Source organism: Schistocerca serialis, chromosome 8, assembly GCF_023864345.2.
Source record: "Schistocerca serialis cubense isolate TAMUIC-IGC-003099 chromosome 8, iqSchSeri2.2, whole genome shotgun sequence".
Taxonomy (NCBI): domain Eukaryota; kingdom Metazoa; phylum Arthropoda; class Insecta; order Orthoptera; family Acrididae; genus Schistocerca; species Schistocerca serialis.
In genome coordinates, this window is record NC_064645.1 from 77,824,776 (window position 1) to 77,849,468 (window position 24,693).

At 42.1% G+C, this 24,693-nt stretch overlaps 1 protein-coding gene across 1 annotated transcript in view; it reads right to left on the reverse strand.

Moving 5' to 3' along the window:
• Positions 1 to 24,526, reverse strand: part of LOC126416579 (caseinolytic peptidase B protein homolog) — an 88,181-nt gene extending 63,655 nt beyond the window's left edge. Inside the window, exons 1-3 of the mRNA XM_050084329.1 lie at positions 24,024 to 24,526; positions 17,973 to 18,024; positions 17,696 to 17,886 (exon numbers count right to left, since the gene is read on the reverse strand). Coding sequence (XP_049940286.1) covers positions 17,696 to 17,886; positions 17,973 to 18,024; positions 24,024 to 24,354 — 574 coding nt within the window. The 5' untranslated portion in view covers positions 24,355 to 24,526. The remainder of the gene's footprint in view (positions 1 to 17,695; positions 17,887 to 17,972; positions 18,025 to 24,023) is intronic.
• Between the last annotated feature and the right edge of the window lie 167 nt (positions 24,527 to 24,693).

Genomic DNA, 24,693 nt, shown 5'->3' on the forward strand with positions numbered 1-24,693 from the left:
ATGACGACTCCCTTGTGAACGCTGCCAAACACTGGCTCCAACAGGTTGGTCCAGAATTTTACTGTGCGGGTATACAGGCGCTCGTTCCAAGATGGTGTAAGGCAGTTGAGAGGGATGGAAATTACGTGGAGAAATGAAAATATTGTTCCTAAAGGATGTATCTACACACTGTAAAACTATCAAACATGTAGAATAAAAGATGGGTTTAAAAAAAAAATAGTGTGCATTTCTTTTGGAGTGACCCTCGTATATAAAGAGGTGCAAATGTCCAAGCTGACAATGGAATAAAAAAGAAGAAGAAAAAGGAGAAAGAGTCAGTCTGCTGTACTTTATGAAGTATTCTAATGTGTACTAGGTTTCTTTTAGTTCTCAAAAATTTTTGATTCCTTCAAGCTCTCATTTTTGTTCATCACTAGACCAGGGTAAAAGAGAGCTGTTGGCAAACCTCACTGAAACATACCATATCAGATGATTATAATATTAACAGATGTTGAGGTTATAGAAGAACACTGAATAACTAGGTCGTTCTGACATTCTATTTATTTTAATCATATAATTAATTATGAATTGTTTACACCACATCTTCAAGATATGAACACCCACCTACATTAGGAGGGTTGTCCGTCGGGCTCACACAGAAAGCTCTGACGTGATATGCAGAATCTAATCACAAATAAATATATTGTGCAAATAAATCGTGTGATGCTCCCATTATCTAGTTGGGTTAAGGTGAGTGATTTATAGAATTTAATGAGAACAGTTCTATCTGCTCCCCAGGAGGTATTTATAGGGAGCATAATGAGTTAAGTTTCTGTGTACAAGTAGTCTTTAGCTGCTTGATTTGTGGCACTGCAGTTAGCTTTCTATCTAGCAGTAAGAACAGGAAACAAATCCAGATGTTAGAGCATAGCCTGACTCTGGGTGAAAATACCTGGATTAACAAAAATCCAAAAACAGGGACTTTACCAATGACATACAGTGCCTCAGATTTTTAACCCATTGCAGTGTTCTACATTAAGCCATTTGGATATGACATTCAAAGGAACAGAGTGATGTGGAGCTGTAATAGATGCACAGATCATTGACATGCAGCACCAATAAAACATTAGGATCTGTACCATTCACAATTTTGTTAATTGCAATGGTGAAAAGGGCAGTACTTGAAACAGACTACTGGGTTATTCTATTTTCTTGTTCACATAGATTGTTAAGGACTGATCCAATGCCAATGGAAGACAGATTTGAGCAGTGATAAGGATGTGTTGCCTCCATGTAGGGTCACAAGCCTTTTGTAAGCCCATAAATAATGCAGTATTGTGTAAATGATGCACAAAAAGCTCTTCGACTGCAAATCCCCATTACAGAAGGTGATCAACAGTGGATCAGGCCCGCTGGAATTAGCCACGAAGAAGTGATGGTAAATGTCTATATTAGAGTTGTTGGAATGGTTTTATTAACCACCCAGTCCAATAATTTGCACAGTGCTGCCACTAACTTAATCACTCAATAATTGTAGCTGTCGATACTGTGAGTGTTTCTGCTAGGATTTAAAACTGGTATAATTTTACTTTCCTTCCATTAAGTAGGAAAAATTCATTCTTGCCATATCTTGTTCAATATTGATAGTATTCCTGATTTCCTATTGTTAGAGAGGTGTGGGAGCATCTTGTATTGTATCATTCTGCCCCTAGTAACGTCCCTCTGTGTTTTGCTATTGTGCTGTTAAATCCTGAATTAATATAAAGAGTGTTGTATGTTTCTAAATTCAAGGTGCAGAAGAAAGAGTTATTACATCCTACTAAAGTTCAGTGACATATGAAATCTGACAAATTTCTGCATAATGAATTTTTAGGAGTTCAGTGACTTCATGGCGATCACTCAAGAGGACTTCATTGACTATCATTGTCATTTAATTGATCTTAGCTGGCGAGGAGTATTTATCTATTTATGTGCCTTAATCTGTGCACAATTGAGTAGTTTGTGGTACATGCAGTCATTGAAGACTTGTAACTTTTTCTATTGTTTAAGATACTATGCTTTCACTATTTTTCCATTTGAATCATAAGCTGATAGTCAAGGGGAGTCTTCTACAGTGTTCAAGGGGCCATTTTCTCTATTTAATTACCTAAGCTATTTCTTTGGACCACCTGGGAATAAACTGGGACTTAGAGGTTCTAGAAGAGGGAGGTTGTAAGTTACTGTTCCAATATTTCCAATATTTAAATTACAGTCAATATAAATTTGTATCACAATCTACTCAGATTGCAGTTCACATAGTTAATTAATCTTCAAAAATACATATCAATAATGTTTAACCATGTTATGAATGGAAACTACCAGTGACACTCTTTGATTTTGAATACATGACTGCTGGTGACCTGGCGACAACTTAGAGTGCATGACTACAACTGGGGAGAGTCTGACTTTGGCTGTCTGAACACAAATGGTGTGATAGTGACTGAGTAGCGAAGACTGACAGACCAGCTGCTAACGAATGACTTGTATTTTTCATGGGGCCTAGACTCATTTGACAAATTTTCAACAAATTATTTGCAAAATTTTAAGATATTGAGTAACAGAACTTCTAACAATGATACAAAAGACAGCAACTATACGAAAACTTATACACACTTAGAAATTTGTTTATTAAAGGTATGGGTTTTTCAAATGGCTTTAATACTGGGTTCTATGTTTATTGGGAGATTATTAGATGCATAAATTTTCCCACATTTTGTAACACAGCCATTCAAAATATTTTAGAAAATAAATTTTATTTCTGAAATATTGTATTAACTAACATACTTTCCAAGTAATCATATACACTTTTAAAGACAGAAAAAAAAATATCACTACAAAATGATAATACTTTAGTTTTTGCATGGCTTACATTACAAAAATTTTGCACTCACATGTAACTTACAGACACATTTGTGAAGGATACATTATCAAATGGAAAAAAACTATGTCTTTAAAATGAGAAATATAAAGTCTTATTAAGATACTTATTGGCAGGGTCAGAATTTTGAGTGTACATATTCTTACAGTCTTAAGTGTCAAATATTTCTTTAAGTAAAATGTTCCTATACAGAATATTTATCCTGTGGTCATTAAACAAATTTAAATTTTACTTTAAACAATAAGGGTCAGGGAAATTCAATTTTGTAAAAGAAATTTGTCATTTCCAACCACTATTGGACAAAAAAGAAAAAAAAAAGAAAAGAAAGAAAGAAAAATGTGGTCTCAAGATGGTCCTAAACTGACTGAAAATAGTTGCTTAATAAAGAAAAGTTCATCTATATAAAAATACTAAAAGTTTGCTAGCAAAAATATTGTTTATGTTACAAGTGGTATCAGAGCTAGTGGACATGCTCGACTTCTCTACATTTTAAGGTGTAGTAGTTTTTAACTGCTTGTAGACTGATATTCATAGCATCTTGCGCAGTTTGATTTGGTTCAGCATGATTTTAGCAGTGGAAGCATATGTTTGGCATTTGGCTCATTTCAAAGCACTATGTGGCAGCTACCAATCAAGTTACAAACATGGGACAACAAGATGATGGGTACTATCACACACATCATAATAAGCATGCTGTTACATCATTTGTGCTAGGTTTGAGCTACATAATGCATGATAAAAAGCACAGAAAGTACCGTCTGCAACACTAAAGTGCGTTAGCACCCCATTTTTCAATAGCGGAATGTATAGTTCATTTGAGAAGTTTCAATAATCTGTCTCTGATGTGTGTATTTGCACTAGCCCACAAAAGATGTGGGCTTTAAAATAGCCTGAGATAATGAAATGCATGAGTAATTGTTGCATCAACTGTTTAATATTTTGGAACTGTGTATTTCTACTAGGTGGAAGATACATACGACACTCTTAACACGGTAGTTCAGTGGACTCCAACAGCTACTGCTTCACGATCAGTATTCAGTGATATCTGTTCACTATAGGTTGTAATGCATTCCAAAATGGACCTGAGAATATGGACCTGGCTACAACTGTCCATGTGGGAGGTAGAGGCAGTTGTAGACAGAAGAGGCAGCAACCTCGCCCCCAGTCCACCCATAACATAAGCTACACTGCAGAAGGTTGACAGAAGAGTGGAACAAGCAGTTAGTAGAACACTTTCACAATCATCACTCGTAGATTCGGCCTTATACAATAGAAAATGTTGTTGTGCCAAACACCTACATGTTAGGAGAGGGAATGAGAAATGCTGGCATCTTCAATGTACGAAACATGAGGGAGTATTTTGTGGCATGAGAGCATATTTATGAAAGGGAGGTTAATTTCGTGTATGAACACACAACATTTGTAGTTAATGGTATCATATAAGTTAATATGACTGTTGTGTGTTTACTGCATGAGAGTGGCAGATGAATGAGATCCATAAGTCAAAGACTGCTGCATAAAAAAGGGGAGCAAAGAATGTTTACAAGTAGTGTAAAGCCCAAGTCCTTGTGACGGAGAATATGACAGAATGTTTTCCTGTGCTGTTGCAAAGAATGGAGTGGGTAGGGTTTCAGACACTGTGTGTAATTGGAGATAAAGCTGCTAGCACTGTGCCAGGCAAGGGATACTGTTATAAAAGCCTTTTTAGTGCATGCATGTGGTCTCTTGCCAAGAGAAATGTGGGAATGATGCTGAAGTGCAGGGAGACACTGGAGCAGGAGGGGGAGGAGGAGGACGACACTGTGACAAATGGACAGCGAACAGGATATCTATTCTTAACTGATGACATGCTGTGTGTGCAATAAAGGAATTTAAAAATTTTTCACTTTTACAAAGACCTTATACAGTTGAAAATGTTGTTGTGTGTGCTTGTATAGCCATGGAAACTGTGGGCATTACAAAAATATTTAACATAGATGGTGAACAATAATCTGATTGGCCAGAAGAACAATTTAAGGCAGCCAATAGTGTGGTTGGCCACACCCAGGGACATACCTCTGGAGAACAAAAAGATCAGGGTGTATACGGGGACAAGAAAAAAAAATTCCCAGATTATTCCCGGATATCCCGTTTAAAAAATATGGTTTTTCCCGGGCGAAAATACACTTCTTCTGTGCTAAGTGACAGTAGGTTGTCCCCCGGAACTGTAAACTTATCAATCCTTTGAAGGAGCAGAGAAGTTTTGGAGAGACTTCTAATAAAAAAAAGGAGAGAAGTTTTGGAAAGACCTTTGATTTGCAGCAACATATACGCTGCATAATTTCGTATTACGAAAGTATAAATTCAAATTGCACCAAACACAGCGCGTTAGTTTCCGGAGTGTTGCAACCGAGGTTGCGATGTCCTTTTGTAAGCGAGTCATATCTCAAGACACGAGATGTCGCCAGCCGATGACAGCAGCTATTCAGAGCATAGGACACGTGTTATAGTCAGCCAATAGCAAGATTACTGGTTACATAGCGCGAACACACAAGAGGAAAAGTTAACAGTTTACATTAATGTACACAGTACCGTATATCTACAAGAAAAGCTAAGCTTTCACATATAATACTGGTCTCTAAGATTAACACGCTACAATAGAAGCTAAGCTTTCACATGTAATATTGATCTCTTTTGCGTGTGTTATACTTTAAGATACATCACACAAATGTGCCAGTAAATTTAAAATTATGACATAAATGCCTCGGCTCGAAATTCTTGTAAGTGGCTGGTCCTCAAACTGTTCAGTTTCGAACGCTCTGTGATTTAGGTATCCATCCCACTTTCTCACACGAAACATAATTCATCTTGCGTAAAAAGAAATTTACTTTGAAAGTAACACTTTTCTAACCACCGTTCGCAATACTGTTAGAAATAGGTTCGATTTACCAGTTGCCAGAGAGCGCCAGAAAATGCATTATTGTGTGTGTGCAACTGCAGAGGTGTAGGAAGCACGCATGTTCGTGTGTATAAAGCACTAAGAGAGCTTAAATTACACCATAAAAGAAACAGGGCATCAGAGGATACTCCTAAGAGCATCGAAATTTCGTAAACCATACTAAATGCATAATTCGGCTTGAAGTGCTAATTGGCTTTTTCCAGATTCACACTGAAGTAGGTTCCATCTGATATTAAGTTTTCCAGTGTGGTTTTTGGGATGTAAATTTTCTTGGAGTACCAGTACTCTACGATCTCATGTTTGGTTCTTTATCATGGCATAATGCCATACATGGCAGAAGATGATAAAGTGCACTTGAAATTTATCGAACAGTTGGAACTAGCCAATACTGTAGAATGAAACACACTTCGTTTCAAATAAAATGATTGCCTCAGCGGAATTTCTTTAGCAAACTTGCAAAAATAACTTCATTCTTCTGCAAGATGATCAATGCTTGCCTGCTACTAACTTGGAAAGAAAATAAAATCAGAAAACTGAAATTAATAATAATTTGTTAGGAAACAGTAAAAACCGAAAATGGAAACCAGCAGCAATGGGATCGAAACTCAAAAAATTGGAGAAACTAAAAGCAGAAGGAAGGCTTAAAAATCCACTACAGAAAGGGGTTGGTTCTCCCCAAAAAAAAGGCTTAAAATGACTGACGTCATTTCGCTGGCACTAATAAACTCGAGAACGCGATCGGCCGAGCGCGTGTCATCTGCTAAAATTGATGATATATCAGGCGACAGCTGTAGACGGGCGCGTAACGCAGTAAAATAGGGGCACTCAATTAAAAGGTGTCTTACCGTCCACAGCTGAGAGCAGTGGGGACTGAGTGGGGGAGGATCGCCGCTTAAAAGATGTCGATGGCTAAAAAGACAGTGCCCTATCCGGAGTCGAGTTAAAATTACCTCCTCCCGACGACGCGTTCGGGAGGAAGAGGTCCAAGTGAAGAAGAGAGACTGCAGCCTTGGCCGCAATATCGGCCGCCTCATTTCCACAGATACCGTGTCCCGGGAGCCAGAGGAACGCCACCGAGACGCCCCCGAGGTGGAGCAAGCACAGACAGTCCTGAATCCGGTGGACCAGAGGGTGCACAGGGTAAAGAGCTTGGAGACTGAGGAGAGAGCTGAGAGAATCTGAGCAGATAACATACTGTATCCGCTGATGGCGGCGGATGTAGTGGACAGCCTGGAGAACAGCGTAAAGCTCCGCAGTATAAACCGAACACTGGTCGGGAAGCCGAAATTGATTTGGGGTGTCGCCAACAATATAGGCACTCCCTACACCTAACGATGTTTTAGAGCCATCAGTGTAAATAAATGTGGCTTCCTTCACTTGTGCACATAGAGCAGCAAATGCCCGACGATAAACAAGTGAAGGGGTACCATCCTTGGGAAACTGACAAAGGTCACGGAGCAGGCAGATCCGGGGACGGAGCCAAGGCGGTGCTGTACCCCAAGTTGTCAAGAAGGTTTTAGGAAAGTGGAAGGAAAGAGAATGGAGCAGTTGATGGAAATGGAGTCCCGGTGGTAGTAGGGAGGAGGGGCGGCCTGCATACCCTACATCAAAGGAGGCGTCGAAAAAAATGTCATGGGCTGGATTAGCAGGCATGGAAGACAGATGGCTAGCATAATGACTCAGAAGGACTGCACGCCGATTGGACAGCAGAGGTTCAGCAGTCTCAGCATAAAGGCTTTCCACAGGGCTGGTGTAAAAAGCTCCAGACACTAAACGTAATCCACAGTGGTGGATAGAGTCGAGGCGACGAAGGATAGACGGCCGAGCAGAGGAGTAAACTATGCTTCCATAGTCCAATTTCGAGCGCACTAAGGCGCGATAGAGAAGAGTAAACTATGTTTCCATAGTCCAATTTCGAGCGCACTAAGGGGCGATAGAGGCGGAGAAGGACCACTCTGTCCGCTCCCCAGGAGGTACCATTCAGGACACGGAGGGTGTTGAGCGATAGCAGACAGTGAGCCGAAAGATAGGAAACATGGGAGGACCAGCACAGTTTTCTGTCAAACATAAGACCCAAAAATTTAGCGACGTCCGAAAACAGAAGGTTGACAGGTCCTAGATGTAAGGAGGGTGGAAGAAACTCCTTACGTTGCCAAAAATTAACACAAACGGTCTTACTGGGAGAAAAACGGAAGCCGGTTTCGGTGCTCCAAGAGTAGAGGCGATTGAGACATCCTTGAAGACGTCGTTCAAGAAGGCTGGTCCGTTGAGAGCTGTAGTAGATCGCAAAATCGTCCACAAAGAGGGAGCCCAAGACATCAGGAAGGAGACAATCCATAATTGGATTTATGGCAATAGCAAACAGTACAACACTTAGCACGGAGCCCTGGGGTACCCCGTTTTCTTGGGAGAAAGTACGGGAGAAAGTAGTGTTCACTCGCACTCTAAATGTGCGCTCTGCCATAAATTCGCGAAGAAAAAGCCGCAGCCGACCTCGAAAGCCCCAAGAGAACAGCGTGCGGAGGATGCCTGTCCTCCAACAGGTATCGTATGCTCTCTCCAGATCAAAAAATATTGCTACTGTTTGGCGTTTCCGGACAAAATTATTCATGATATAAGTGGAGAGAGAAACAAGATGGTCAACTGCAGAACGATGCTTTCGGAAACCGCAATGGGCAGGTGTTAAAAGACTGCGGGACTCCAGCCACCAAGCTAAACAGCAATTCACCATACGCTCCAAAACCTTACAGACACTACTCATGAGAGAAATGGGGCGCTAGCTAGAGGGGAGATGTTTGTCCTTTCCAGGTTTCGGAACAGGAACGACGATAGCTTCCTGCCATCGTCTGGGAAAAGTACTATCGGTCCAAATTCGATTATAAATGCGAAGGAGGTAACGCAGACTATGGGTTGATAAATGCAGCAACATTTGGATGTGGATACCATCCGGTTCTGGGGCGGAGGAGTGAGAAGAATAGAGTGCATGTTGGAGTTCCCGCATGGAGAAAACAGTATTATAGCTTTCGCGATTTTGAGAGAAGAAAGCAAGAGGTTGCACTTCCGCTGCACGTTTCTTCGGGAGAAACGCTGGCGGGTAATTAAAAGAGCTCGAAATCTCAGCAAAGTGTTCACCCAAGGAGTTAGAAATTGCGATGGGATCCACTAACGTATCATGCGCGACAGTGAGCCCAGAGACCGGGGAGAAACTAGGCGCGCCTGATAACCGCCGAATCCAACTCCAAACTTCCGAGGAGGGAGTGAAGGTGTTAAATGAGCTAATAAAGAATTTCCAGCTTGCCTTCTTGCTATCGCGGATGATGCGACGGCACCGCGCACGAAACTGCTTATAGCGGATACAGTTGGTCAAAGTAGGATGGTGGCGGAAAACGCGAAGACCACATCGCCGCTCACATATTGCGTCACGGCATGCCTCGTTCCACCAAGGAACTGGGGGGCTCTGGGGCAATTCGGAGGTGCCTGGTATTGAACGTTCCGCAGCTGTAAAAATAACGTCGGTAATATGTGTGACCTCATCGTCGATGCTAGGAAAGTGACGGTCATCGAATGTCGCTAGAGACGAAAAAAGTGTCCAATCGGCTTGGGCAAACTTTCAGCGTTGCAGGCGCATATAGGGCAGTTGAGGCTGCAGTCTAAGGACACATGGAAAGTGATCACTCGAGTGTGTATCATCAAGGGCGAACCATTCGAAGCGCCAAGCTAGCGGCACAGTACCGACCGAAAGGTCGAAACGAGAGAAATTTGTCATGGAGGCAGACAAAAATGTAGGGACTCCAGTGTTGAGGCAAACTAGATTCGCTTGGTGGAAGACGTCTAGCAATAGTGAGCCACGTGGACAAGGATGTGGAGATCCCCAAAGCGGGTGGTGGGCATTGAAGTCCCCAACCAGCAAATAGGGGGGTGGAAGCTGACCAAGAAGATGAAGGAGATCAGCTCATGCCATTGGTGTGGACGATGGAATGTATACAGTACAAAGAGCAAAGGTATATCCAGAAAGGGAAAGACGGACAGCGACAGCTTGGAAGGAAGTGTTTAAGTGGATTGGGTGATAATGGAGAGTATCATGGAAAAGAATCGTGAGTCCTCCATGGGCTGGAGTGCCTTCAACAGAGGGGAGATCAAATCGGACGGACTGAAAATGGGGGAGAACAAAGCGGTCATGGGGACGCAGCTTTGTTTCCTGAAGACAGAAGATGACCGGCGAGTAGGATCGTGAGAGGATCGACAATTCATCCCGATTGGCTCGAATGCCGCGGATATTCCAGTGGATAATGGACATAGGGTGAACAGAAAATGGAGGAATGTGACCAAGGTTGCCGTCAACTCAACGACTGCTCAGAGCTTGCGACCGACAGCATGGAATGGCATTCAGCCGAAGGCAGAAGATCCTGATCCATAGGTTGTTCAGGAGCAGCTCCTGCCACCAGCGATCGGCCGGTTGATCAGCCGCCAGCAGTGCGCCTCGGCGACACAGAAGACGGCCGAGGGCGATTTCCGCCAGGTGGTGCTGTAGATGAGACACGCCTTGGTGGAAAAGGAGATGAACTGGGTTTCTTATTAGCCTTCTTGGAAATATGATGTTTAGATGAAGGAGGAACCAATGGTTGTGAAGTTGGGGTACGTTAAAAATCTTCACGAGTATGCTCTTTTTTCGAAGTCTTGGTGTCTGACTTTTGAGCTCGAGATTTAGCAGAACTCGATGAAGGGTGAGCCGTAGAGTGGGCAGGCGAAAGTGGTGAGGTTGAACGGGCGATCTTTGCGCTGGCCGAACTGACGACCATGGCACTAAAGGTGAGGTCGCAAGTCTGCGTGGCCGCCTTCTTTGTTGGCTGAGGAGAAGCAAGGACAGTGCTGTATTTTTCTGTCTGAGGCATGGTGGGCTGTCGACTGGCGAATAATTTTCGAGCAGCAAAGGTCGACACCTTTTCCTTCACTCTGATTTCCTGGATGAGCTTTTCGTCTTTAAAAATGGGACAATCTCGAGAGGAAGCAGCGTGGTCACCCATACAGTTGATGCAGCGAGGGGATGGAGGTGGACAAGCACCCTCATGGGCATCCTTGCCACACGTAACACATTTGGTCGGATTGGAACAGGACTGGCTGGTGTGATTGAACTGCTGACACCGATAGCAACGCGTAGGGTTTGGGACATAAGGGCGAACGGAAATTATCTCATAGCCTGCTTTGATTTTGGATGGGAGTTGAACTTTGTCAAATGTCAAGAAGACAGTGCAAGTTGGAATGATGTTCGCGTCAACCCTTTTCATAACTCTATTAACAGCCGTTACGCCCTGGTCAGACAGGTAGTGCTGAATTTCGTCATCAGACAATGCATTGAGGGAGCACGTATAAACGACTCCATGTGAGGAATTTAAAGTACGGTGCGGTTCCACCCGGACAGGGAAGGTGTGGAGAAGTGAAGTACGCAGCAATTTTTGTGCCTGGAGGGCACTGACTGTTTCTAACAACAAGGTGCCATTCCGTAATCTGGAACAAGACTTTACAGGACCTGCAATTGTGTCAACACCTTTCTGAATAATGAAAGGGTTGACCATGGAGAAGTCGTGACCTTCATCAGACCGAGAAACAACAAGGAACTGTGGCAATGATGGAAGAACTGTCTGTGGCTGAGACTCAGTGAACTTACGCTTGTGAGCAGACATAGTGGAAGGTGAGGAAACCATTGCGGAAGAATCCCCCACGATTACCAGCGTCTCCGATGGCTCGCTCCTCCCTTGTGGGGGCCCTCTCTGAGGGCACTCCCGCCTTAGGTGATTGTTCACACCTCAGGTCACACCTCCCGACAAACGGACGGAGGGACCAATCGGCACTTTCGGAAGGTATCAGCTCGGGTAATCACCCCTCCCTGCACCTGGCCGTTACCAGGGGGTACGTACGTGTCCTACCTGTCTACCCGGGGCGGGAAATTGCGCGTTACCCTGTCACCGGCTATGCACGAAAATGCGTGGGTCGGCCTTCAGACACACACAGGGAGGAAGAAAGAGAAAGGGAAAAACAAAGAAAGGGAAAGGAAAGAAGAGAGGTCTCAAATGCCGCAGCGGAGAAAAGAGTAAAGAGAAGAGGTAAGGAAAAGAGAAGGACAAAGGAAGGACGAAGACATACAAGCAGAGAAGGCGAAGAATGCGTTAAATTTACAAGCGTCCATCTCCGGACGTAGACACAAACCATACTCCCAGAGGGAGAGAAAGGGAAGGAAAGAGCCAGAGGTGAGGGGAGGGGGGGTGGGGCAAGATGGGGGATAGGGAAGGATGCGGAAAAGGAAGGTATGCAGCCCGGAAAGGAAGGAGGGGCACATTAGCTCGGGGTCCCGTGCTCGCTACGCACGTGTCCCCAAAAGAGTTGTGGACCCCCTGGGGGGTGTGAAAGGCTTGGGGGTAGTTCTCTGATGCAGAGGCTCAAGCATAATGTTCAGCAAAGTGCTTGGCAACTGTGTTTGTGTCAGTAGAGAGCATGCCATTTATGTTAACACCAGGCACACCTTTTCGGGTCTGGTACCCAAAAAGACCTCTGATCTTCATTCAGACTTGGGAAGGTGATGTATGGCACCCAATGGTTGACAAGTACCTCTCCCAACACTCCTGTTTCTGTCGTTTTATAAGGAGGTGAACGCGGGCACGGAGTCGCTTAAAGGGTATTAGGTGCTCTAGGGAAGGGTGCCGCTTATTTTGCTGTAAAGCTGGTCAACACTCTTTAATTTCCTCAGTGACTTCTGGCGACCACTAATGGACTGTCTTCCACCAGGGGCACCATAGAGAACGAGGGATCGTGTTTTCTGCCGCAGAAATTATTGTTGTAGTGACCTGCTCAATCACAACATCGATGGCACCACGTGGGGCAGATTAAATGGTAACAGAAGAGGTGAAGGCTACCCAGTCTGCCTTGTTTAAAGCCCATCTGGGTAGGCATCCATGGGCATGACACCGGGGCAGTGACAGGAAGATGGGGAAGTGGTCACTACCACACAGGTTGTCATGTGCTCTCCAGTGGATAGATGGGAGAAGTCCTGGGCTGCAAATTGATAAATCAATGGCCGAGTAACTACCTAGGCCCACACTGAAATGTGTGGTGGCCCCAGTATCCAAGAGACAGAGGTCAAGATGGGACAGTAAATTTTCGACACCTCTGCCACAGCCAGTAACCGTGGTGCTATCCCACAAGGGGTTATGGGTGTTAAAATCTCCCCAAATTAAGAAAGGTTTAGGGAGTTGATCAATCAAGCAGCCAATGCATTCAGGGGTCCTGCACTGTCTGGAGGGAGACAGTTATTTCCTGCGTTGTCTGTATCCTGACAGCCTCAGCTTCAAGAGGAGTTTGAAGGAGCACAGGTTCACTACATATCGAGTTCAGGACATAAATGCAAACTCCACCTGACACTCGATTATATTCGTTACAGTTCTTGTAGTATCCTTTGTAGCCTCGAAGGGCAAAGGTCCGCATTGCCATGAACCAAGTTTCCTGGAGGCCAATGCAGAAAACAAGTGTAAAGCTTAACAATTGCCATAGCTCATCCAGGTGGTGGAAAAAACCGCTGCAATTCCACTGGAGGATGACATGATTGTGAGCCTGGGAAGGCATGAAACAATGAGGCAGTCTACGCCTCACGGTCACCTGCTGCCACTGACTTATTTCCTGAACAGGCTGTATCCATTGTGTCTGAGGGTCTGGCGGGATCTATGTTCTCAGCGGGCGCCAGATTTTTCACCTCATCCTCAGATGCAGAGCTTGTAAGCAGCAGTGGTGTGGGTGCCACCACAATTCCTTTGGTCTTGGGGGTCTTCTATCTGGATTTTTCTCACTGAGCCTTGGGTTTCTCTGGCTGGGAGGGCTTCACTGATTCAGTCTCCAGGACTGAGGATGATCGTGAAGCCCTACGACCAGCTGCTTTTGGGTGGTTCAGCTACTGGCAGGTGTCATCTTACCTACTAGCAGAAACCTGGGAAGGCAGTGACCTAAGGAACCACTTTCTAGTGAGAGGAGCTGAAGAAGACTTACGCTTCCCCGGCTGAGAAGTGGGGCTGGTGTCCCCAATAGTTGGGGGGACAGTGCTCCCAAGGTAGGTGGCACAGGAGCAACAGGGAGGGAAGTTCCCCCTACCATCAAGAGGGCAGGTTTATTCTTCCAGCTCTGAGAGCTGACTGGAACTCGCGGAACTGATGGGGCTACAATTGTTCTTGTAGCAGCAGCATAAGAGGTGGTCATAGTCACAGGATGTAGGTGCTCAAACTTCCTCTTGGCTTCAGTGTAGGTCAGTCGGTCCAGGGTCTTGTATTCAATGATTTTTCTTTCTCGTTATAAAATCCTGCAGTCTGGTGAGCAAGGGGAATGATGGTCTCTGCAGTTGACACAGATGGGAGGTGGGGCACATGGAGTATTGGGATGGACATCCACAATCATGACATGTGATGCTGGAAGTACAGCGGGAAGACATATGGCTGAGCTTCCAGCACTTAAAGCACTGCAATGGGGGAGGGATACATGGCTTGACATCACAGCGGTAGAACATCACATTGACCTTCTTGGGTAATGTTTCACCCTCGACGGCCAAGATTATACCTGGTTATCCCTCAGAACCAGATGGACGCTTTGCATAAAATGAACCCCTCGTCGCTCTAAGTTGGCGTGCAGCTTGTCGTCAGACTGCAAAAGAAGGTCCCTGTGGAATATAATACCCTGGACCATATTTAAGCTCTTATGAGGCGTGGTGGTAATGGAAACATCCCCCAGCCTGTCACAAGCGAGTAACTCCTGTGACTGGGCAGAGGATGCCGTTTTCATCAAGTCTAACCCTGACCGCATTTTGGAAAAGCCCTCCACTTCCCCGAACTGGTCTTCTAAGTGATCTACTAAAAACTGTAGCTTCATTGAAACAAAGTAGTCCCCATCAGTTCTCGTACATACGAGGTGCCGGGGTGAATAATGTTCGCTGCCATCCTTAGCCTGGCATTCCTCCCATGGTGTGGCCAGGGAGGGGAACAACTTGGGGTCATATTTCTTAGCATTAAAGTTAGACTTTGCCCGCTTAGAGACTGCTGGTGGCGGACCACCAGCAAGAGATGTAGTACGCTTCATGGTGTGTCATCCGGCATGATGCCACCCATTCCGACCATGGGGCCTCCCCACAGGCGCAACCCAGCCACAGGATGGCCATTGCCGGGAGTCCTGATGGTCCAGGGTGATGGGCATCTACCCCTTGGCATACATGGGGAGTTAACAGTGCAGTCATTAGCAGATCAATCCCTGTGTAGTCTGGGGGCTACAACCAACAAAGTACATGGCAGCCCCACCACAATGGACTGGCTACCATGCTGGATATCAGGTGCAAAGAATTCCACGGTCAACGTTGGTGCAGAAAGCGACACTGCATAGTGGGAGGAGGAAAATGCACCCAGGAAGGTGTCCTCGCTTAAAAGGTGGAGGATGAGTGGGACTGCAATGTCACGATGAGACAGTGGGCTGAAGATCTCAATGCATGATGGACACGATGCACCATGTATGGCACACTTCCCCAATTGGCTCGCTGTTCAGGAAAATTTTGAAAAATTGAGGTTAAACCCTACAGGGGACCATCACATTAAGGCTGAAACATGTGAGACTCCTTTTAGTTGCCTCTTACGACAGGCAGGTATACCTTGGGCCCTTTCTAACCCCCGGGCCTTCAGGGGGTCAAGGAATTACTGAAACATTCAGGGAATTCTTAATAACAATAAGTCGGGGGATGGGGGGAGGAGCTCAACTATTCACTGACGGAAAGAAATGTTCAGAGGTGTTAGTTAAAAATTAACCTGAGATTCTGTTTCAGAAATGAGTGGTTGTGAAGTCACGTAAGAAAAGCCAAAGAACTACACTGAATTTCTGTAACACTTCTCTCTAAGTCGAGGCAACCTTTGGCACATCTGCTGACTTCTAGAATCTTCATTATTGTCAGTGTGTTGTTGTTATCAAAGTCAACTGATTACATTCCAGTGACAATAGTTCAATGTGTGTTGCTTCTGTGGTGTTCCCATATACTTGAAGTTATGTTACTATAACACGGCATGGCATATTAATGGATGTGTCTGCCACTGCGAGGAAAAAGGAGGAGGAGAGGGGGGGGAACCACATCAATTGGTACCATATAATTACTTTTTAATATAGACATCTTTTTATCTCTATCTGCTCCCCTTCTATTTATAAAGTTTGAAGTCTCGTTAGGGGTTTTCAGGTCATGTTTCTAAGACAGAAAATGACTAGGCCTCTAATGAGCCTAAGTCTCCAGCTGCACCAGCAGATGAATGCCCAGTGGTATCCTGTAATTAGTGTCTGAGGAAGGTAACCGCCTTTTCCTTGGACAAACTTGGGTTTGAGAATCAGTTCTTGGTTCAAGGCATGGGGCATACCTATTGTAATGGTTGTGAAAACCTATGACATTGGTAATAGATAAAGTCATTTTTATTTCAAATGGGCTTTAGAGTATGATAAGTGTTCAAGTGTTTTGAATTCCTGAATTTTCTTTTCTTTACAAAAAGTTGGATGCAGAGGATGTCGATCTGGGCAATTTAAGCACTGGAGCGATTGTTGGCACTGTTAATTGGCGCATCACTATCAAATACTGTATCGGTAGATAGTTTCGAATGTACACCAGTCCTGGCACATTGGTAATGACAAATGCATCCCACAGGTGGTGAAATGTATGGTCAGATGATGCATCTGTATACCATAACTTTTATCTACTCATGAAGCATGTTCTCTTCAGACACTAGTATGAGAGCTCCTGTGCCGACCTAGTTGTCCTCAAGTTCTTTCTGTATATGACAAATAATATGCACATCCCAGGGCTCCTAGTTTTGGAAACTACAGAAAATCTAAATCCGGAGAGCAGAAGAGAATCTGCAGCCCTCTCCTCAAATGCAAATCTGGCATTTCAACTGCTATGGCACCTATTTCAGTGCTACACACTCACATGCCCCATATCAACAGTTTTTGTGCTATCTACCTATTTGGCCAGAAGTGATCTACCTTCATATACATATTACATTCCATACTGGATATCACAAGGCACATGCGGCCACAATGTACTAATAGCAATTAGTTCTAATTACAAATATATGCTACAAAACTGTGAAAACTACTCAAATACAGGTTACACAAGGTTCACAAGTTACTAAATGCCTGAAAAATAATTTAAATAAAATTAACAATATTATGAAAAGTAAAGTTTCTACTCGCCATACAGCAGAGATGCTGAGTCACAGATAGGCACAACAAAAAGACTGTCAGAAATAAATAAAGCTTTCGGCAATTAAGGCCTTGTCAACAATGTGTGTGTGTGTGTGTGTGTGTGTGTGTGTGTGTGTGTGTGTGTGTGTGTGTGTGTGTGCGCGTGTGTGTTGTTGATGATGATGATGATGTTTGGTTTGTGGGGCGCTCAACTGCGTGGTTATCAGCGCCCGTACAATTACCCAATCTTTGCTCAGTCCAATTTCGCCACTTTCCAGGATGATGATGAAATGATGAGGACAACACAAACACCCAGTCATCTCGAGGCAGGTGAAAATCCCTGACCCCGCCGGGAATCGAACCCGGGACCCCGTGCTCGGGAAGCGAGAACGCTACCGCGAGACCACGAGCGGCGGACAGTGTGTGTGTTGTTGATGAAGGCCTTAATCGTTGAAAGCTTTATTTATTTGTGACAGTCCTTTAGTTGTGCCTATCTGTGACTCAGCATCTCCATTATATGGTAAGTCGCAAATTTCCTTTTCACAATATTGTTACATTCCAGCCTGGATTTTCGATTGTTTAGTTAAATAAAAGTATGCTGTTACAGAAGAAAAAAGACTGATTACCGTCCACTGTGTGAAGTCCTTTCTCAAGAGCAGTGCGATAGGCACTAAAAAATTCATCTCCGGCATTGGGATCTGCACCAGACTGCAAGAGAAGCCGTGCCACATCTACCCAACCATTGATGGCAGCAGTATGCAACAATGTCCATCCAAGTGTATGTCGGCGATTCACATCCAGGCCTTCAGATATCAGCCTGCACACACACACTCAACTGTGATAAAAGATTTGGAAATTATAAAGAATTAATAGGTATTCTACAAATATTTCATGATGTGATACCTTTTAACTTCCTGCAAGTTACCATACTTAACAGCTCTGAATGCATACTTCTCTGAAACAAATAATCAGTTTGTATAAGAGAAAATAAAACAAAACAAAATAATAAAAACAAGTACCCCTACATATAACCCCCCCCCCCCTTCCGCACACACACTTTGATTTATGCATACACTCAAAAAGGCACCACAACTAATGTCTGAATTACATGACAGCTGACCTTTTATAGAATTACAGTTTTGCAGGTCATGAGTATGACAAAAAAACCTTGTCAAACATTACTAAATATCTTCTATGAAAACTACCAAGGACAGATAATTTGAAGCACAATTGTAACGAAAATATATTAGATTTAGTTGTAACAAATAGCCCTGACCTCTCTGAGGATAGACATATTGAAATTGGTATCAGTGCCCAAGAGGCAGCTGTAGCAACAACAATTATTAAAAGTACTAAGGGCAGGTATAAAAATTAGGAAGATTTCCATGTTGAGTATGCTCCATAAAGAAGCAGTCAGGCCATATCTCAAGGAGGAACACAGTGAAAGTATACAGATGAACTGTTTCTCTAATGTAAAAGAATAGCTGAGAATGGAACAGATAGAACCAAGCAGAACAGTTCATTATGTGAGGTATCCTTCACAGAACACAATAACTGCAAAGAAACTTCTAAAGAAGCGGTGATTACTGCATAAAAAGTGTAAAACAAAGCATAAAGTTATAGACAAGGAGAAGCTAAATGAAGCCCAATTGGTTGTAATGAGGGCACACGTAAGGCCCTCAATGACTACCACAGCAGAATCTTATCAAAAGATCTCTCACAATATCCAAGTATACTTTTTTCGTATGTAAATTCTGTCAGTGGCACTGAAGTTAATGTCCAGACACTCACTGATGACACTGGAACTGAAATTGAGAGTAAATGTTCCTTTACAAAGGAAAGTACAGAAGTAAAGACTCAAACTCAAGCACGACTGAAAAGGCGAGTGAAATGGATATTAGTGTCATTGGTGTTGAGAAATAGCTGAAATTTCTAAAATTGAACAAAGCTCCAGGGCCGTATGGAATCCCTATTACATTCTATACAGATAATGTGGCCAAGTCAGACTCCTCTTCTCACCATAATATACTACTGTCGGTCCCTCAAATAAAAAATTGAAGTCATTAATCTCAGGAAAGTATTCATGTCACATCCACCCGCAAGAAGGGTATCAGAAGTGAACCACAAAACTATCATTAAATATGTATGATATATCTCTGTTGTAAAATCTTAGAACATATTATGAGCTCAAATGTAATGATCTTCCCCATGCTAACTAGCACGGATTCCAAAAATATTAATCTCATGAAACCCAACTTGCACTTTTCTCTCGCATAACATCCTGAATGCCAGGGATCGAGGCAGTCAAGTAGATGTAGTGTTTCTTGACTCAGTAACACACCAATGCTTATTACAAAAACCATGACCATGTGGAATATCACGTGAAATCTGTTAATGGATTACGGCAGGGTGGATGCAGTTTGTTACCTTGGCTGAGGGGGTCATTGGCAAACGTAGAAGTAAGTTCCGATGTGCCCCAACAAAGTGTGTTGGGACCATAGTAGTTCATGTTGTATGTTAATGACTGTACTATGATTTGAACACTTCTTTTATCAAAATGAAGTCAAATGAGTTAGTTTACAGGATATGTACAAACGTTTAGTGTTAACAGTAATGAAAACACTATTTTTCCGTTACGCTCAGGCTATCAGTTTTCAAAGAGAAACTCATCAGTGGATTACAAGAAGGTGTCCAGGACAAATGATTTTAGCTTATATCTGAAACTTGCTTTGCTACCTGTCAGACATTTTATGTTATTGGGCAAATGAGCAACCCTTCTGAAATCCAGGCTATGACATTCTAAGTATATTGTTTCCACTTATGCGTGAGACTACTCTTGGGTACATTACTTTTTTGAATACTTTCGAAAAAGATGTCTTAAGGACACTGGATGATAATTATTTAGTCTTCTTGGTCACATTTCTTGTAAAGTGGTTAACAATGGGATTTTTTAATTTTTCTGGAAAAATTCCCTGTGCCAGTGAAGGTTTACATGTATTACTAAGGACATTACTTATTAAGTTACAATTCTTTTTTGAGTTTTGTCTGAAATTCTGTCAGCAGCATATGAGCTTTTGTTTTTTAGAATTTTTATAATTCTGTCAATTTCAGTGAAGGCTGTTGGTGCTACTTCCAGTTGCTTAAAGTTTTGTGGAATGACGTATTTAATATATTCTCTCTCTCTTTTTTTAAAACTGAACCATTTAAACCTATTTTTGCTGCTACATATAGAAAGTGATTGTTAAAAGTACTCACGACTTGTGAATTATGAGCCACAACCTTGTCATTTAATTTCATTGTTACAGCACCTTGTACTCTGACCAGTTGTCCTGGCTCCCATTTGACATTATCCAAAACAATTTTAATCTTATGATCTGCATTATTAATTTCTGTCAGCATATGCATATTTCTGGACATTTAATGACTTTCCTTAAAATATTACAGCAACATCAGATCTTTAATTATTCTGCCCTTTAAAGAAATTTTCTTGTTCCTCCTACATGAAATTTAATCCATTTAGATCCATGACAATGCTTTTAACTTACTCATAAAGCACTGTATCCTGTTCTCATTAATATACATCTACATAGATACTCCGCAAGCCACCGTATAGTGCATGGCGGTGGGCACCCTGTACCACTACTTGACATTTCCTTTCCTGTTCCACTCACAAGTAGAGTGATGGAAAAAAAGACTTTCTGTTGCCTCCATATGAGCCCTTATTTCCTGTGCCTTATCTTCATGGTCCTTACGCACAATATATGTTGGTGGCAGTAGAACTGTTTGGAAGTCAGCTTCTCTAAATTTTCTCAGTAGTGCTTCTCGAAAAAAATGTCACCTTCCCTCCAGGGTTTCCCGTTTGATTGAATCCCAAAGCACCCCTGTGATGTTCAAACCTACCAGTAACAAATCTTAGTTGCTTTGATGTCAGTAAGTCTAACTGCTTTGTATGAACCAGCCTCTGGAATGTAAGCTGCCATTAACTGTGCATCACCATCAGATAGTCCATTAGCAACTGGGTACATGTTAATTGTTTCAGTCTGAGCATTTTCTATAATAGTATTATTGATCAGTGTCTTACTATCTTGCTGCACCCAAGTTGGAAAACTGACTGAAACAAAAAATGGGCAAGGTTTGTAGCCCAACTACAGATTCATTTCTGGAGCTAAGAAATGTCTGCAGTGCCTTCATTATGCTCTGGGCCAACTCAGGTAACAGTGCAGAGAATTGAAGTGAAAGACGCTTCCCAGGAACAAAAAACTCTCAAATCATGGTGAAACCAAATTGGTGGATAAATTATTCTTGGGAAACTGCAGCTATTGATGGAAACCCAAATTATAATTCTTGTTCATCTTTCCTGTCTGTATCTTTTTAGAAATCTACACTGATATCTCCACAAACTATGAACTGTTGTCTTCACCCCCCCCCCCCCCCCCCCGAACACAAAGATGAGATTAAGTTGCTTCTCATTCAACCAGGCAGACTTGAAGGGCTGTCAGACTAGTGTTGCCAATTCCAGTTAACTAAATAACCAACAGAATTGCTTGAATTATCTGAAATCACCACCCGCTCGTTCAAAATTCCATCCAGGCTTACTATTTGCAATAGTAGCAATAGCACTAATATTTACTTAGAATAACTGGAATTATAGTAAAAAAAATATCCATGTTGATTTTAATTAGGGATGTGTCATGTACTGATTCCAACCGCATGATTCCCAGAATCTCCAGTTCTCCAGGAATCAACTAGTATTGGAATCTAGCGATTCCAGCATCTTTGGCATCAATTCTTTGTTATTATTCTTTTTTATGTTAGTGTACTAATTTTATCTTCAGAGCAGTCCAATCACATGAAAATAGATACAGAAAGGAGCAGAATAGCAAACTATAACCAGGCAACAGGTTCTATACAATGCTGGTGACTACTTTGAAGGACAGTAACAGGTTCAAACATGTAACTCTTTTGTATTGGTTGTGAATAAATAGTTGCCACTATTTAAGTTCCAACTCTCGTATAAATGTCATGCCCACTGTGCATTTGCCAGGCCCACATCAATCTCAGACACTGATGACCAAATCTCCGTTTCATATGATGTCGACTGATCCTATACACAGCAGCATCACTTGATAACAGAGAGACAGCACTTCTACCATTATTCATGAGGAACTAAGGAATCTCTGGACATAGTACTTGCACAGATGGAACAAAATGGCACAATTAAGGATCTAGAGTTGGAGGATGGCAGGCTCACCTGTTGACTGAAGCAACGACTCAGATCCTTATTTTACTGTAGTAGAAAAAATACAACCTTATCAGTTCTTTATACAAACTTGTATGTCATTATAAAAATTTTAAAAACAACAAAGGAGCCAGTGTTTTCATCTGTTGGTCAGATTTAGGACAGCAATATAATGACTGCAGCAGAATATTCTATTCTAGTGAAATCTACTATGATTCAAACTACACTACAATCATTGTCATCTAAAAAGATAATCAAGAATGAATGTAACTTCCTATTGCCAAAATTTCAACATTTGTATTACTTCCAGAAAATATTTTAATAAGTACAATTAATTATAGGCAGGCTCTTTGTGCAAATATACTTACTATCTAGGTTAAAGCAAGTATTTTAAAAACATTTTGTCTGTGTAGTTGTATATAGCTACATATGAATGAAAGAGTGGCCTAATCATAAATGTGATAGAATAAAAAGTTTACAATGAAAATATGGCACAAAAAATGCCACAGAATAAAGGTGTCAAAGTATGTTCTCTGTTTTACAATTGGCTACTTTAGGCTTACTTCTGTTTCTGAATGTTGAGGATGTCTACTACAAACATTATTACCTTCAATGTGTGTAACATTACCTCTTCACTTTTCAGTAGAGTACGCACTGTGTCAACTTCTTTGCCAACTGCCTTCGAAATCCAGCTCATGTGGTCATTCTATACAACTGCTGTTTTTTTTCATTACAAATAAATTATCCCTTACTGAAGCATACTACTGCCAGTGATTGATACCATAATATTTAACATATACTGTCTAGTTGTTGGCACATTTATAATGAACATAGTTTCATACCTTGCTATTGAGGAACTTAGAACCAAAAATCAAGTAGTCACTCCGGTAAATATTTCACGCAGGTCACTAATACAATATTTTGCTTAATATACATGAAAATATCAATATCCTGATTAATGTCTGTGTGTGAACATTTATTCCTTCAGGCTGGGAATAAAACTCATTGTTGAATATAAAATAATTTTGTGCTGTTATGATCCTGATCAGAGAGAGTGTGTGTGTGTGTGTGTGTGTGTGTGTGTGTGTGTGTGTGTGTGTGTGTGTATATATATATATTGCCTTGTTGTTTTAGTCCTTACATAGTGACCTTGATTGTTTCATTTCTCAGAACGCAAGTGTACATTTATGCGACACAACATGATATAAGGCTTGCTATGTCCGGTATGTCATGTTCTTGATCCTGTCCAATTCCTTTGAGTTTTCCAGGTTCATATTGCCTTCAAAAGCATAATTTTCGTTACGTACTCGCTGCAATGTATCAGAAAGAAACCACAACTGACTACAAACAAAGACTTCAAACTGTTGACTATAAGCTACAAACTTCTCATTATAAAAGAAGGATGCATAGTTGACGTAGAAATTATTTTTATATTTACTTTTGTGCTCGTGTAGTTGAGGGATCGTTTGAAATTTGCTTTGTTTATGTGTCGTAAACAGTATTAAAGCCCAGTGTACAGCAACATAATCTTACGGAATCCTGGGATCTTATGACGCTTAACAAGAAGCTTAATTACTGCGCTCGCAGCTACAACGTGCTTCAAATCTTGTTACCCAGAATATAACTATCCTATTGTATAAAGGTTTAAGTATTAACATAGCATACAGGAGAGACTTGTCAAGACCGTATAGTAAGTTAAAACACAATTGGTTTACCTTGCAAGTTATCATGCCGCTCAGCACAGAGCGCAACAATCGCGCTTAGGCTACCAGATAGAAAAATCAATGGCCCACGAAAAGTTTTTTCTGAAAAGTCACTGAACTTCAGCTTCGATGTATTCTTCACCACATCTGACATTCCCGTACGGGTTTGCGGAACACACAAAGACCAACAACACACACATCTCTGTTGATTACAGACTTGAAATTGACACCTCTTGGTCATAAAATCTTTACGCAATCCGTGTCTAGAAAATATATCTTGCAAATTTTTCGCGACATGCTGTAAATACAGCATATCGACTTTTATGACACGCGACAGTGCCATGAACAGCACTATTTACACATAACAATTGGAAATGACGATTTACATAACGACTAAATTTTATGACATCACACACGTCACCCCAAATGTCATTTCCACAATTTTCAAATATCGTCTGCACCTTGCTGGTCTCCCGCCTGTTCATTAACCAAACGTCTTCATTGCAAGATACATCATATGCCAAAGATATTTCAAGAACCACGATGGTTACGAGAGATACAGAAATATTACATCAGGCGAGACAAATTTCTCTTCTTTGTTAATTGCGCATAGTTCCCGTGAATACTCATCGTTTGGTATCTAAACTTAACAGAAGTTCTTGAACTTTTTATCTCTACGTCT